The 12,852-nt window shown below is 41.8% G+C and overlaps 1 protein-coding gene across 3 annotated transcripts in view; it reads left to right on the top strand.

Moving 5' to 3' along the window:
• RASGEF1B (RasGEF domain family member 1B) overlaps nt 1-12,852 on the top strand; it is a 63,992-nt gene that overhangs the window by 27,048 nt on the left and 24,092 nt on the right. For 2 of the 3 annotated variants that reach the window (XM_045858069.1, XM_045858067.1), the window contains one exon: nt 11,979-12,161. In XM_045858069.1, coding sequence (XP_045714025.1) covers nt 11,985-12,161 — 177 coding nt within the window. In that variant the 5' untranslated portion in view covers nt 11,979-11,984. Of the gene's footprint in view, nt 1-676; nt 811-11,978; nt 12,162-12,852 lie in introns of those variants that run through there. The other variant, XM_045858068.1, reaches the window with a different exon arrangement.

Below are 12,852 nucleotides of genomic sequence, written 5' to 3'. Positions count from 1 at the left end.
TCTAGAATCATATTTCACAACACAGGTTCCCTACCTTTGTGGAACTTGTAAGAGCTGCAATTTTACATTTTGTTTGGGTGACCATTTGCTTAGCATTTGTCCTCCATTAGACCTCAAGCTTCATAATGGCAGAGACCACCCTACTTTTGTCAGAAGTGTGCCCCCAGCGTTTTGCACAATGCCTAGCACTAAGGCTTTCTGTAAATACTTGCTGAGCAAATGTTTTTATGATTACTCCCAGCTTTCTTCTGAAAGTTACATGGACAGTAAGCCTTAGCTCATAATTATGTTAATAGATACTGTATAACGAGTCGGGTGGGTATTTACAGGTAGTGCACAGGTAAATGAACACACACACACACAACTGCACAAACAGCCCCCGGCAAGTGCACCCGGGAGAAAACGCTCGCCTTCGGAGAGAGCCCAGCCAGTGCAGGTAAACACCGCGGCGCTGGGGTCCCGTGGCCTCCGCAGCAGCGTGGGAGGGCACCCGGGAGCAACAGCGCAGCCGGAGTCTGTTCCCGGGGACCCGTGGGCGGGTTGCGGGCGTTGGAGGCGGTGCGCTGTGCCGTGATTGGCCCTCACCTACCCGGATGGGCGGGGCTTCCATGGGGGGCGGGTGCTCTGAGCTCAGGGGGTGTGCGCCGGGGTTGGGCTGTAGTTTCAGTATAAACAAGGAGCCCGACTGGTTGTGTGGGGTTTTTTTTTTTCCACATTGATTCCCGCGCGCTTTCGCTCCCTGTCCTTTGGTTGCAGTTGTGGTTGCTCAGCGAACAGCCGGGAAGGCGAGGATCTGGGGTCCATCTGCAGGTGGGTTTGTTCCCTGGCCGGGATATTCTCTCGGAGAACGGAGCTCGGCAAGGGGAACGCACGATCACCCTGTGCGCTGCGTTCCTCCCAGCTATCCGGGAGCAGCGAGCAGTGGCAGCCCGGCTCTCGTCCTGCCCCTCCGCTGGCGAGTACTCCCCGGGGCGGCGGGATACCCTGACCTAGCGAGCTCTCACTGGCGCAAAGCGCCCCGCAAAGAGCCAGGGACTGGGGAGGACCCCAGTCCAGCTGTCGAGGGCGCTTGGGGCTGCCCCGGGAGCGGACCCTGTGCCAACAGGTGCGGCGTCCAGACTCTGGGGCTCAGGACAAGCTTGGGGTTTTCCTTCCTTCTCTCGCCCCGATCCCGCAGCCAGGCTTTCTGTTGCGAGATCGTGGTACAGTTTTTGAGGATTTGTCCGAGTTATAGTCATGTCCATCCTTTCTTCATCCTCCCTTCCAGTGCACTCAGCTAGGTTGTTTCCTCATACTTATTGGCTCGTTTCCGTGTGTGTGTGTGTGTGTGTGTGTGTGTGTGTGTGTGTAGAGGGGTGAGAGTGGGGGGAGTGGAGGTGGAATTGTTGATTTTTAATGTCGGAGCCGCATAATCTAGGGTCTGATTTAGAAAGGGACAAGGGGACTCAAGTGATGTGCTCGCCACCGGTGGGGAGATATCCTTTCATCCCACTCGTGTTCAGCTGGCGAACTCGGGGCACACGGAGTCGCCTGCCTTGCACTTACCAGAGCTCAGGTGAGTCGCCGTGGGTGACCTGGCCGGAAGGTAATAATGTAAACTGAGGGTACCCGGGAGCCTCCTGGGTTCTTTCTAGGGTAACTGTAGGGACAAGAAAAAAGCAAAATCGGGGTCTCTGTATGTGAGTCTGTGTGCGCGCGCACGCGTACCACTCGAATATTGCTTCTCACCTTACCCCAAATGAATTGGCGCAGTTCAGCAAAAGCAACGTGCAGAAGGCGGCGCAAGTGCACTAAATAGCAGAAGATCTCTAGGGAGCGCCTTTCTCTGGTGGATGTAGATGTCTGTCATCGTCGATTAATTCGGGGGGTATAACGTGTATAGATGAAAACACATAGAAATGTACGTAGGTGTGTTTGGGCCAAATACATCTCCGAGGAATCTTTCGTCAGCAGCACCATGTGACGGTGGTTAGGAACTGCTGGTGTGCGTGGATCTATATTTAGCTCTAGATGATCTCTACAGGGAAGGTCTCTGGACTGGGTACATAAATGAGGAAGAGTCCAGGGATGAGGGGTTTGCACTCTTGAATAATGTCTGGTACAGTCAGACTCAGATGGGGTGAATAATTATTCTTTCCTCTCGAAAACAGTAGCTAGAGCTTGGCATGTGATCACTGTGTCTCAGTTTAAAACACAGTTGGACTATGGTGGCAAGTCCACACTAAGAAACAGGGAGGTTACGATTAACCAGAGTATATACTGATTGGAGATTTGGGAGGGAAATAGGAGGTCAGGTGGGGTTTAGAGCAAATGTAGAATTGATCTCTAAAAAGGAATAATAAAAAGAAAAATTCTTGGCTGTTGAGATTTTCATAGAAAAAAAGTGTCAGCTTGTTAGACTTTTTCAGTTAATGGTTCTTTATTTGGGAAAGGAGATAGTAGCTGAGCCAATGAGGACCTAGGGCATGTTTGATAGACATCAGGGTTCACAAGTAGTGCTATATTATGCCTTTCAAGCAGATTTTCTGGCAAAGATGAGAAGATCACTACTGATTAGCAAATTTCTCGTTGGCATTCTTCCACTACATGTCCTCCAATCCTTTGTTTTCCTAGAGGTGGCAACATTTCTGGCTGCTAAGTACACAGGCTTTGGACTTTCTGGCTATCTAATGGAGGGTTAAATTCTTATAATTTATTTCCCCCATGTGCATTTTCACTCTTGATAGATATTATGTGCTCCATTAGACAGTTAATCTGCTACCACCACACCTGATACCTGGGGATCATATCTTTTGAAATAGAAAACCACCAGAAATCATTTACATACATTGTATCCCCCCCCAGCATAGCATCTAATTTAACTTATTCTTAGGTATATATTTCTAAATATTTATCATTTATCACAATAAGACATGTTTCTTATATTATTGCTAACATTACTATCTAAAATTAACTACTGGCTAATAGTAGTTAATGAATGACAATAAAGGGAAAATCAATTGACTATCACCTATCTAGAAGAAATGGTCAGGATATTGGAAGGGAGAAGCTGGGTGACTGTCCATGCCAGGCAAGGTACCTAATATGGCACAGGAAGTGATGGGATCAACTGTATCAATCTGCAAAGGCAACCTGGTGGAATTAGACTTGCAGGAGCATTTGGATGACCCCAAAGAGAGTATCTCCTTGGACAGGAGATGAGGAAAGGCAGGTATTCTCCTTAACTTGAGAGAAAAATCTGGAATATCGGAAGCAGGGATTGAGAATCTTGATTCTAATGCCTACAGATAATAAATGGAAAGGCTGTTATCACATTCTGTGAGATCTTCAAGATACAAATTGTACTTTTGAAAATACTGGGGTTGAATTCACGGGTTGCCTCCCCCTCCCTTTCACTTTTTAAGAACCACAGTTGCCCTTTCTTGGTTCTCCAGTGAAATCCACAAAAATGATATCTGTGCAACCCTCAATTATCCTGCCCTGGCAGGTGTTGTAGCCTGGCGCTGTGGACAGATTTCAGCCTTTGGAGTAGAGAGACTAAGATTATAGCCAATCTGGAACCCTAACAAGTCATTCATTCCCTATACCTGCAATATCTGTAAAATTAGGGTGTTGAACTAGATGATTTACAAGTCTCTTTTAGCTCTCTGATCATTGATTTATTTTGCTGTACTATCACTTCCCACATTTGCACCCTGTATTAGTGGTGGAAGAACGAAGGTTGAAGTGATCTGCAGTCAGATATTCAGCCATTTTCTGGGTGCATGGAAGTGAGGAGAGGAGAGTGAAATGTATTGTTATTGATGAAAACTCTGTAGAGATTTAATATTTCCTTAAACTGCTTTCAGTTTTCTCCTGCAGCTATATTTAAAAATACTAATTATCAAGAAGTTTGAATCTGGAAATATTTTTGAATTAAGCCAGTATTGCTGTTTACTAAATTTTAAACAAGTTTTTTGGTCAGTCTTTTTTCCCCTTAGGTTTATATGTTTATTACTTTATTACATCTAGGAAATATTTAACTGATAGAAATTTTATTAGGAAACCCTGGCATGAGGATTAGTTTAACACAGGAAAAGTACAAATAAGCCTTGTAAGAAAGGAAACATTTTACTGTGTAGACTACCAGTATCTTTCTATTTATCTGGAAGAATGGAGGGGGAGGCATTAGTGTAGGTTTTCAATAACTTGCAGCCAAAAATTAAAATTATCCTAGTAATTATGTTTTATAGTAAACTGCACATAGAAAATTCTCCTTGTGTACTAAATGTCCTCACTAAGTATCTACTCATTTTCCTGCTGAGGTGAATTGGGTTTAGAAAACCATACCCTTTTAGGAAAGGATTTTCTCCCAAATAATATTCTATAATTTGATTTGAGATGTATTTGGCCATTTTAAGTGCTCAATAGCCACATGTGCCTAACAGCTACTATATTGGGCTGTGCCAAAGAGGAATATTTCCAATATCCCAGAAAGTTCTTTTTTGACATTACTTAATTAGCCAATGGTAATTTTGATTATCCAGAAGATCACTTTTGTTCCTATGGGAAAATGAATAATTAATCTCATCATAGACACCTAAGATATAGGAAATAAGACTAACTGGCTTTACCAGCCAGTATATATTTTCAGCAGTACAGAATGAACTATGCCATTCTCCTAGGTTCAACAATATGCCAAGATTACAAATACTAATTTCTCAATTTTTCTTCCCGGAACTGTAGTTGTCCTTTTACTTTTCTGAACCAGCACCAGCTGTTATTGCTGGAAAGCGCCATCTCTTTTAAAGACCATGAATGTAGAGCCATCTACTGTTCAATTCAGGAACTGCATGGAAGTTGTAGGTGGTTAAAAACAATGCAAAGAGAATGTCAGCATGTTCTGCCATTGGTTCCCAGAACACAGATTTACCTCATAGATAAGTTCTAAATGACTATCCAGGCCCATTTAGAGTTTCCATGTACTGAGATGTTGTTTTGTGTTTTAATAAACTGCTAGCAAGGTATTCCTAAGACAAAAGATGAAAAGTTTTAGCTCTGTTTGTCCTCCGGGGAAACCAGGTAGTAATTACTTAAGTCAGAATCCCCTGCTTCCATCAATTAAGAATTAGTAAAGACTTTTTTAAAGTAACATCCAGGACAAATCAAGAGGAATGCAAATTCATTTTTTTGTATGGAAGCCTATATAACAGATCAGAAAATAATACCATCATTTCATTATAGTGGAGAGGAATAGGACCTTTTTTCCTCAAAAATACTGATTTTTCCCCCTTGACTGTGGAATCTACTAAGCATTTATGGATTCTTTTCAAAGAGTGTACTTATCGGGGAGTTACTTACTTTTTGTTCACATGCCAGAGAAGTGAGTGGATTCTGAGTCGTCAGCTCTGTATGTTTATCCTCTCAACACAATACCTCTTTTTTTCCAGGTTAGCAGAGGTGTAGGATTTCTGCAGTTTCCAGAGCTGTGGCTGGATATCTCTGCTTTTAGGACTTCCTATGGCCGAGGAAAGGACTGAGAAGATAATCTTTTAGATATTTTCAAGATCAAAATAAGCCACATTTTAGACAGCTCAGAAACTTGACTTTGACTTTCTTCCTGGCTCAAATCTGTAGTTAGATACACTCTATGAACTTGTAGTCAGTCCTTGTAGTCTGAGATCTAGCAGTGCCAATGAGATACCAGCTGGGGAAAGCTGAAATATATAAATGCTTTCTCATTCAGATCTCTGGAACCTCAAATGAGAATAGAAAGAAGATATTTTACCAAAGTACAAAGTTCCTTTGGACTCTAGATGATTATTGGGGAACCAGGTATTCCAGGATATTAAATTAAGCCTCTCCTCATTAAACAAATGTGCTTTCAATGTTCAGCTGTGATAGGGAGGCTTTCCTGCACCTCGGTGGGTTTTTTCTCTTTCTTTTTTTTTAAATTGAGACATATGCTCAGCAATTGACCAGAAGCTAAAAGATAATGATCAATGTAAAGGCTTTGGATTTATTACGTATTTGAAAAAACACTTTTTTTCTTCGACTCCTACTTTTTCTATCTCTTTCTCTTGAGTGAAAAGGAAATGCTGACTTGACGTTCTGGGAGAGATTTACAAGGCAGCTATAGCAGATGCTGAAAGATAGCTTTTGATTGAGTTCCCATACCCATCTTTTCCTTGACCTCTTTTCCAATTGGAATTGTCACCTGAAACCACCTTCTCCTGGTGCACCTGCCTCGTCATAAATAACATTGTGAAAAAGCAGTTGCTAATCCAAACACAGTCTGCTGTTGAGAAAAAGGCAGCTTTTCATCTGGTGCTTTCGTTGCTTTGAAACCATTAGGCATGCCTTTCAAATCCATTCATCCCTTAAATCACCCAGGGCATGCTTCCTTGCGGCTGGATCAATGTCAGGCTGAACTTTTGCAGGGTCCTTGGAAGAACATGATATATCTTTGTGGATTAGCTGCCCCAGTAAGATATCTTGTCTGTCAACCAACTTTCAGCTTACCAAATTAATTTTAAAAGGAACATTTATCTTGTGTACCTGGGTTAGATATATCTTTTACTTCCTTTTGGGAAGTTTTCCAGCAGGACCTATAATCTGCATGCTAATTTCAGTGTTGCCAAACTTTCTTTTAGTCTGGCTCATTGTTTTAAAAACCAGAATCTGTTTTTCATTGTTTCATTGCATCCTCTCCATCCCAAAGGACTGCCCCAATTTGGGGGAAAATGCCTATTTAAATATCTCTACCCAAGCCAAAAGAAGTGTCCTTTTTAAAATCCTCTTCAGCTCCATGTGATTGGTATACCTGATGAAAGTACAGTATTCTTTGATTTCTAAGGAGGAGTCTTGAATGTGCTAGACCAGGATTCCCTTCAGAACCCCCCTGCTCTCCTCCTTTGAGGTGGAGTAGATACAAATCTAGGTTCTGTGCAGGTTGGCACATGTGCATCCTAACCTGGAGTCTGAGCTCCTTGAAAGAACACACACAAAGTTGTTGCCTTTCTTGTGGAGAGAGGTTTGTGATTTCCCGAAAAAAGTTAAAAGCCTCTGGACAAATAGAATGTATTCTCAGTTTCTAGGAACTGGTTTACAAATGAAACTTTGTAAGGTGAGTATTACTTGGGAGTTTAACCTGCCCTCTGCCTTATCTTACTGGGAATGATTTTAACCACTCAGTAAGAAGTCAGCAGCTTGTTCAATGTCTCCCATAAATCTCTCTTTTTCCAAAGGGATGAACTAATTTGAAGTTTGACTTAATATTCAAATGAATGGCAGTAGTTAACTTGATGCTGTCACACATTCTCATTTTGAAAAAGAGTACATTTTTCCTAAACAATGTTTTAGGTTAGCAGGTACCCATGGATAGGTATGTTGGGTTGGACAAAATTTGTGCTAAAGAAGAATGACCTGGAGAAATTGATTTTAAAATCATGTTGGAAAGGGCAGAGAGGAGCAAACTGAGATGTCACAGGACCTCAGAGACAGAAAATATTAAATGTAAGAGCTATAAAGAAGTTCGCTGCAGGTAAGAAATCAGAACTATACTGAGATTGAAGGAGAAATAAATGGAAGCTATGGGATAGGAGCCTCACACTTAGCCCTTTGTCTGCTAGGAAATCATCAGCAAATGAGTCCTGGAGTTAGCAGTGCCCAGGGATAAGTAGTCCTCTGGATTGTCATGTCTAATACTTGGATCTTGTATTTTTCTTACACAACAACCAAGCCCAATATTTAATCTTCTGAGTCTTTTCATTTTCAGAACTGAAGCAGGTAGAACTCAAATCCTGGGTGTTAAATCCGAGTAATACTGAACAACAGTAGTTCTTGATGTGGGTGATACTTGGTAGGAAAACTACTATGTTTACTTGTTAGGTATTTAAAAATACACTTCACAAACAGTACTTTCTGTACCATCCTGCTGACCTTTCCCCTTGTTTATCAAGTGTATCTATTACACTAGGCGGTTGATCTTTCCAGAAAATGGCCAGGCAGGCCATTTGTTAAAGGTTATCCAGAAATGGAGAGCAAATTCTGTGACCCATGATCTTTCTTTCGGTCACTTGTCTCATTAACATTTTTTACTGCAAATCTATAAAGGCTACACAAGCAAATATTACTGTATTTCACTGACTTTAAGATGCCATCCATTGTAAAATGCTCTTTTATTTCATATATTTTTAAAAAAGACTTAAACATCTTATTAGTTTTCTTTTCACTTGACTATGTGCAAACTTATTACAAAGATACTAAAACATGAAGAAATGTGTATTACAATCTCTGAAATCTTTATCTAGATGGGACTGTGTTTTCATTGCAAAGGTCAGTAGCTTAAACACTTTTATTGATAGTGTTGCTTTATAAGAAAAGTAATTAGTGTCCTCAATACATCTTTGGAGCAAGGATTTATGTAGCGCATGTAAAATATAAATTTTTCTAATAGCCTACAATTTGGGACAAACTGACAGATTTTTCATTGTATGGTCAAAAGAAGTTCAAAGAAGACCACTTGCAGTAGAATGTGATGTGGCGTAATAAATTTTGAACTTGACATCTGAAACCCTGCCCTTTCTGTCTCTTAATCTGATATAAAATCCCACGAGAGTTATTACAGCTTTAAGGTTAAGAACCTTAGCTTCTTAGGCAGTCAAAACTGAGTGAGGATGCCTACAGAATGGAGGTCGTAGAGTCCAAAACTTTGGCCATAGGTGGTAAACCTCACACAGGTAGGGGCTGCATACTGTGCTCCTCAGGTGAGGGACCTTCAGGGGCACAGAGACATGAAGGACTATGGGAGGTGGAGACCCTTTCTAGCACACAGGATCCCATAGTAGAGGAATGTGCAGCTAAGGAAGGGAGAAGGCCTAAGGAATTGTAAGATGCTGTTGTGAATATATGGGAAGGTAGAAAATATGACTACTGTGTATGAATAAGGGGCTGGAGTCTTTTGGAATGACTTGAATCTCAGCAGTTGCTATGTTCAACTTCAACGATCAAGGTGGCTCATGGGAAAATTAAATCAGCTGATTAGCAACAGAACTTTGGAAGGTAGAAAATGATCTGTGACATACTACCTTCTTAAAATTGATTTTTAAGTACGATAAGCTATAACTCCAATGAACTTTTCTTGACTTGGTTTCCATTGCTATTAGCAGTATTTTCTTTTGGTGTCTGGTGGAGGGGGTTTTCTAAGTGTTGGGACTTTGTACCTCCTCAGACACATTCCGTGTGTGACACATTTCCGAGGAACAATACAAAAGCCTTCTGGTTTTGCTCTAATAAGGCTTTAAGAAGAACTTTTCTACAAGGAAAATTGGCAGTTTTGTTAGAGTTTCAGAAGGGGTAAGGAAAATTGGAAGTCATTTTCCAGATGAAAAACCGGCCAGGGTGGGTGTTGCAGGGTAAGTGACTTTTCAAAGTGTTCAGGGCTATTAAGCACCAGATTAGGGCTTCGCTAAATCAGGGTCCTTGTCCAGATCCAAGTGCTCATCTGCTTGGTGGGAGCGTGTGATGAAGATGTACAAATACTTGGTGGCTTTTGATGCTGATTCCTTGAAAGGGAACTCTGAGTGACTCATGACTAGTTTATGGGTTAACGCCTAGTGTTAATAAACTGAAGGCAGCCTGGGTGCAAAATTCTGGGCAGTTCCATTGGGCGCACTTGAGGCTGTGGCCACATCATGGTGGGATCTCAGCCTGGTCACTTCACATCACCTCCCAGGGTCTCACTTCGCACGCTTACAAAAAGAGGAGACTGGACCAGATTTGTAGTGGCACTGGACTTTTGCTTCTTCTGTGACTGTCTTGTAGTCATTGTTAATGACTTAGGATACATGTCCTTCCACCCACTTGAAGCCTCTGAATCCCTCCTTCTCATCCTTAGGCCTTTAGGCAACCATTTCTAATTGATTGCTGTTATTATAGAACGTGAAATGAAATCCATTTTCCGTCCTGGACCAGATGATTTGTATGGTCCTTTTGAACTTACAACATTTTCTGAAATTCTCAAATCCTGGTCAGCCATTTCTCAAAAGCAATTTACAAGTATGTTGTCAGTAGTGACAAGTAGTAAGTGGAGAAACTGAGGAAAATTCATGGTTCCAGGCAGAGAAATAAGAAACCCCCAGGGCACGATGGCATGAGTTACACTTGTTATCCTGTACATGCAGGACACTGTGAGGCTTTAACCATCTAACGCTGTGGAAAGCCAGACCTAGTGTTCCCTTCAGGCTCTCAGATGTAGCTTTTAGATGTTTCTCATCCCAGGTCCCCATGTTCTAGTTTAAGAACAATTTCGCGTTTCTCTGGGCAAGGATAGACAGGCTCTTGTTTTTTATTCTCATCAAGGATTTGCACATGAATTTGCACAAAGATTATATTGCACGTGAATTATACTCATAGAAAACTGGCAACTGGAAGAGGACAGAAACATACTTTGTCCATTGCCTTGTGAAATGTTAACACTGAGTTATTTGTTTAACTGGGAATCCTACATGTGAGGTCTTGCCAATGAAGTGTGGAGCATTTGTGTTAACGTTTACATTCCATAGTTCCTGATCCTTTGGCCATGACCTTGTCCTGCCTAAGTGAGAGGCACAGCGATGATGACCCTGATGTTAACCAGTCTCCCCAGAGAGAGTGATTCTCAGTAATCACTCTTCCCATTTTTGGCTATGATTTCAGGGATCCTTTTACATTCTCCCCTCAGCATTGGTGTGTGGATGGAATAGAGTACAAAATTGCTGAAGTTTTTTTCTGCATTTCTTTTTGGAATGCTGCTTTCCCTAAATGCCATTTTCACCTGCCAGGTTGGCTGTATCAGGGATGCTGTTTTTCTCCAACACCTCACCCCTGGCTGCCCCCTGCCAAGGCACCTGCACACATTGGTGAGGCTGTGGCCCTCGTTCACTGGAGCTGGAACAGATGCCCCAGCAGCAAGGGATGTGTCTTCTCAGACAGGGCTGCACAGCCCTGCCCCACTTAGATGCCAGTGTCTTTTGGCATCCTGAGAAGAAGGTCTAGCCCAGGTTTTGTCCTCCTGCAGCCTCCACACACCCTGTCCCTGTCAGCCCAAAGCTGGAGTTCGGCTTCCTCTCATTGTTTGATTTCTGAAACCCTCAGTCTGGGCAGTTCCTGAATGCCTCCATTGTCCAGATATGCTGCCAGAACTGGGGAATCTGTTCTCCACGCTGGGAGCTCTGTCCCTAGGAATCCAAGGAATAATTTAATAGCCACTGGACTCTGCTGGGCACCCTCTGACAAGGCTTTGTGAGATGCAAAGCCCACAGATGGAGAGGACTGACACACTGCTTCTTGTTCTCCAAGTCAAGTGTCTTCTCAGCCCATGTGTTTACTGAGAACTGAGGCTTTGTACAGCTCCTCACCCCCAAAAGAATTTGACACAAAGGAGTGAAAATCAACAATATCCCACCTTCCAGTGAAAGCTGAGCAGTCAGCATTAAATCTCTTGATACATACATACATCTATGACCACACACACAGAGTGTACTTCCATTCTAGGCCTCTATTACAATTTCACTTTTTCAACTTTTGTTTTTGTTAGCTCCTGATCTATGCCCAATGCTAGTCTGATATTTCTTAACTGTTAGGTAATACTTCCCAGCTTTGAAGGCTTACATATTTCCTCCTTAGGATAATATGTGTTTCAGTGGGGTAAAGCAATGACTAAATGTAAAGGACTGATATCTACATATGGCAGCCGGAGACTTGAGTTTAAGTCCAAATTAGTTCCTTTGATCTAAACATTTTATGCTGTTTCATTGAATGAGATTAGTACTCAAAAGTATCCATATGCATGCTACTCAAAGAGCAATTTGCTTCTTGATGAGTTCTGATATTGTATCAGAACCTAACCTGTTTTGAAAATGGCCTCCTTACTGTTAAAACTTAGTCCTATTAAAGCTTACTTTTCTTTTGGACTTCACAGCAGTAACACTTATGTTCTCCTTTTTTATTTATTTTAGGAAAGCATGCCTCAGACGCCTCCCTTTTCCGCAATGTTTGATAGCAGTGGTTACAACCGAAACCTCTATCAGTCTGCAGAGGACAGCTGTGGAGGGCTGTATTACCATGACAACAACCTCCTCTCTGGATCCCTGGAAGCACTCATCCAGCACTTAGTACCTACTGTGGACTACTATCCTGATGTAGGTATCCCTGTACTCTAGACACACCCTTGGTTTATAATTCAGCAGAAATTATAATATAGTAGCAGAGACCTTAGGAACTACAGGATTATATCTGGTATGATAAGAATTTTTCTAGTAAGAAATTGCATACAATTACTGACTGCTTTAAGATCAAAGTGAGCCTAGGGATGATTCAGATTTTAGTTGTGGTCTGCATGTCAGTTTCTTTTCAGGGTTGGTACCACATTGCAGGTAGTCAGATATCATCTAAATGAAGTATCTATAGACTTGATTCTGGCATATAGCTTGGTCCTTAAATAGACATGCCAGAGAACATAGGATACTCTCAGAATATTTAATGCCTTTTTGTTTCCAAGACAATCACTATGCTAGAAAAAGTAAAGTTAGAAAAATGTCATAGCAAAGAGAAAAAGTGTTATGTTCAAGACGCAATTCTTTGTGATTGGACATCAGATGACATGCTTGCTTATGTTTTACTTTGATAATAGGCATTTGTATAGGTCATACTTTCCAATCTAGACAATTCATTTTATTGGCTTAGTCCTTAAAGCAATTCCAGAAGGCTAGAGAAAACAAATTCATAGTTTGCATATGGTCTCACTTCTGGTATCAGCAGTCAAACCCAGCTTTTCTAATTTGGGACCAAGTGATATTTTTTTCCTTCCTTTGTGCCTCAGCTGCCCTGTCA

This window comes from Phyllostomus hastatus, unplaced genomic scaffold, assembly GCF_019186645.2.
Source record: "Phyllostomus hastatus isolate PE091 unplaced genomic scaffold, TTU_PhHast_1.1 phas_scaffold_1674, whole genome shotgun sequence".
Lineage (NCBI taxonomy): Eukaryota > Metazoa > Chordata > Mammalia > Chiroptera > Phyllostomidae > Phyllostomus > Phyllostomus hastatus.
Note: the sequence above shows the minus strand (reverse complement) of the source record. Positions and strands in the feature narration are given on the sequence as shown.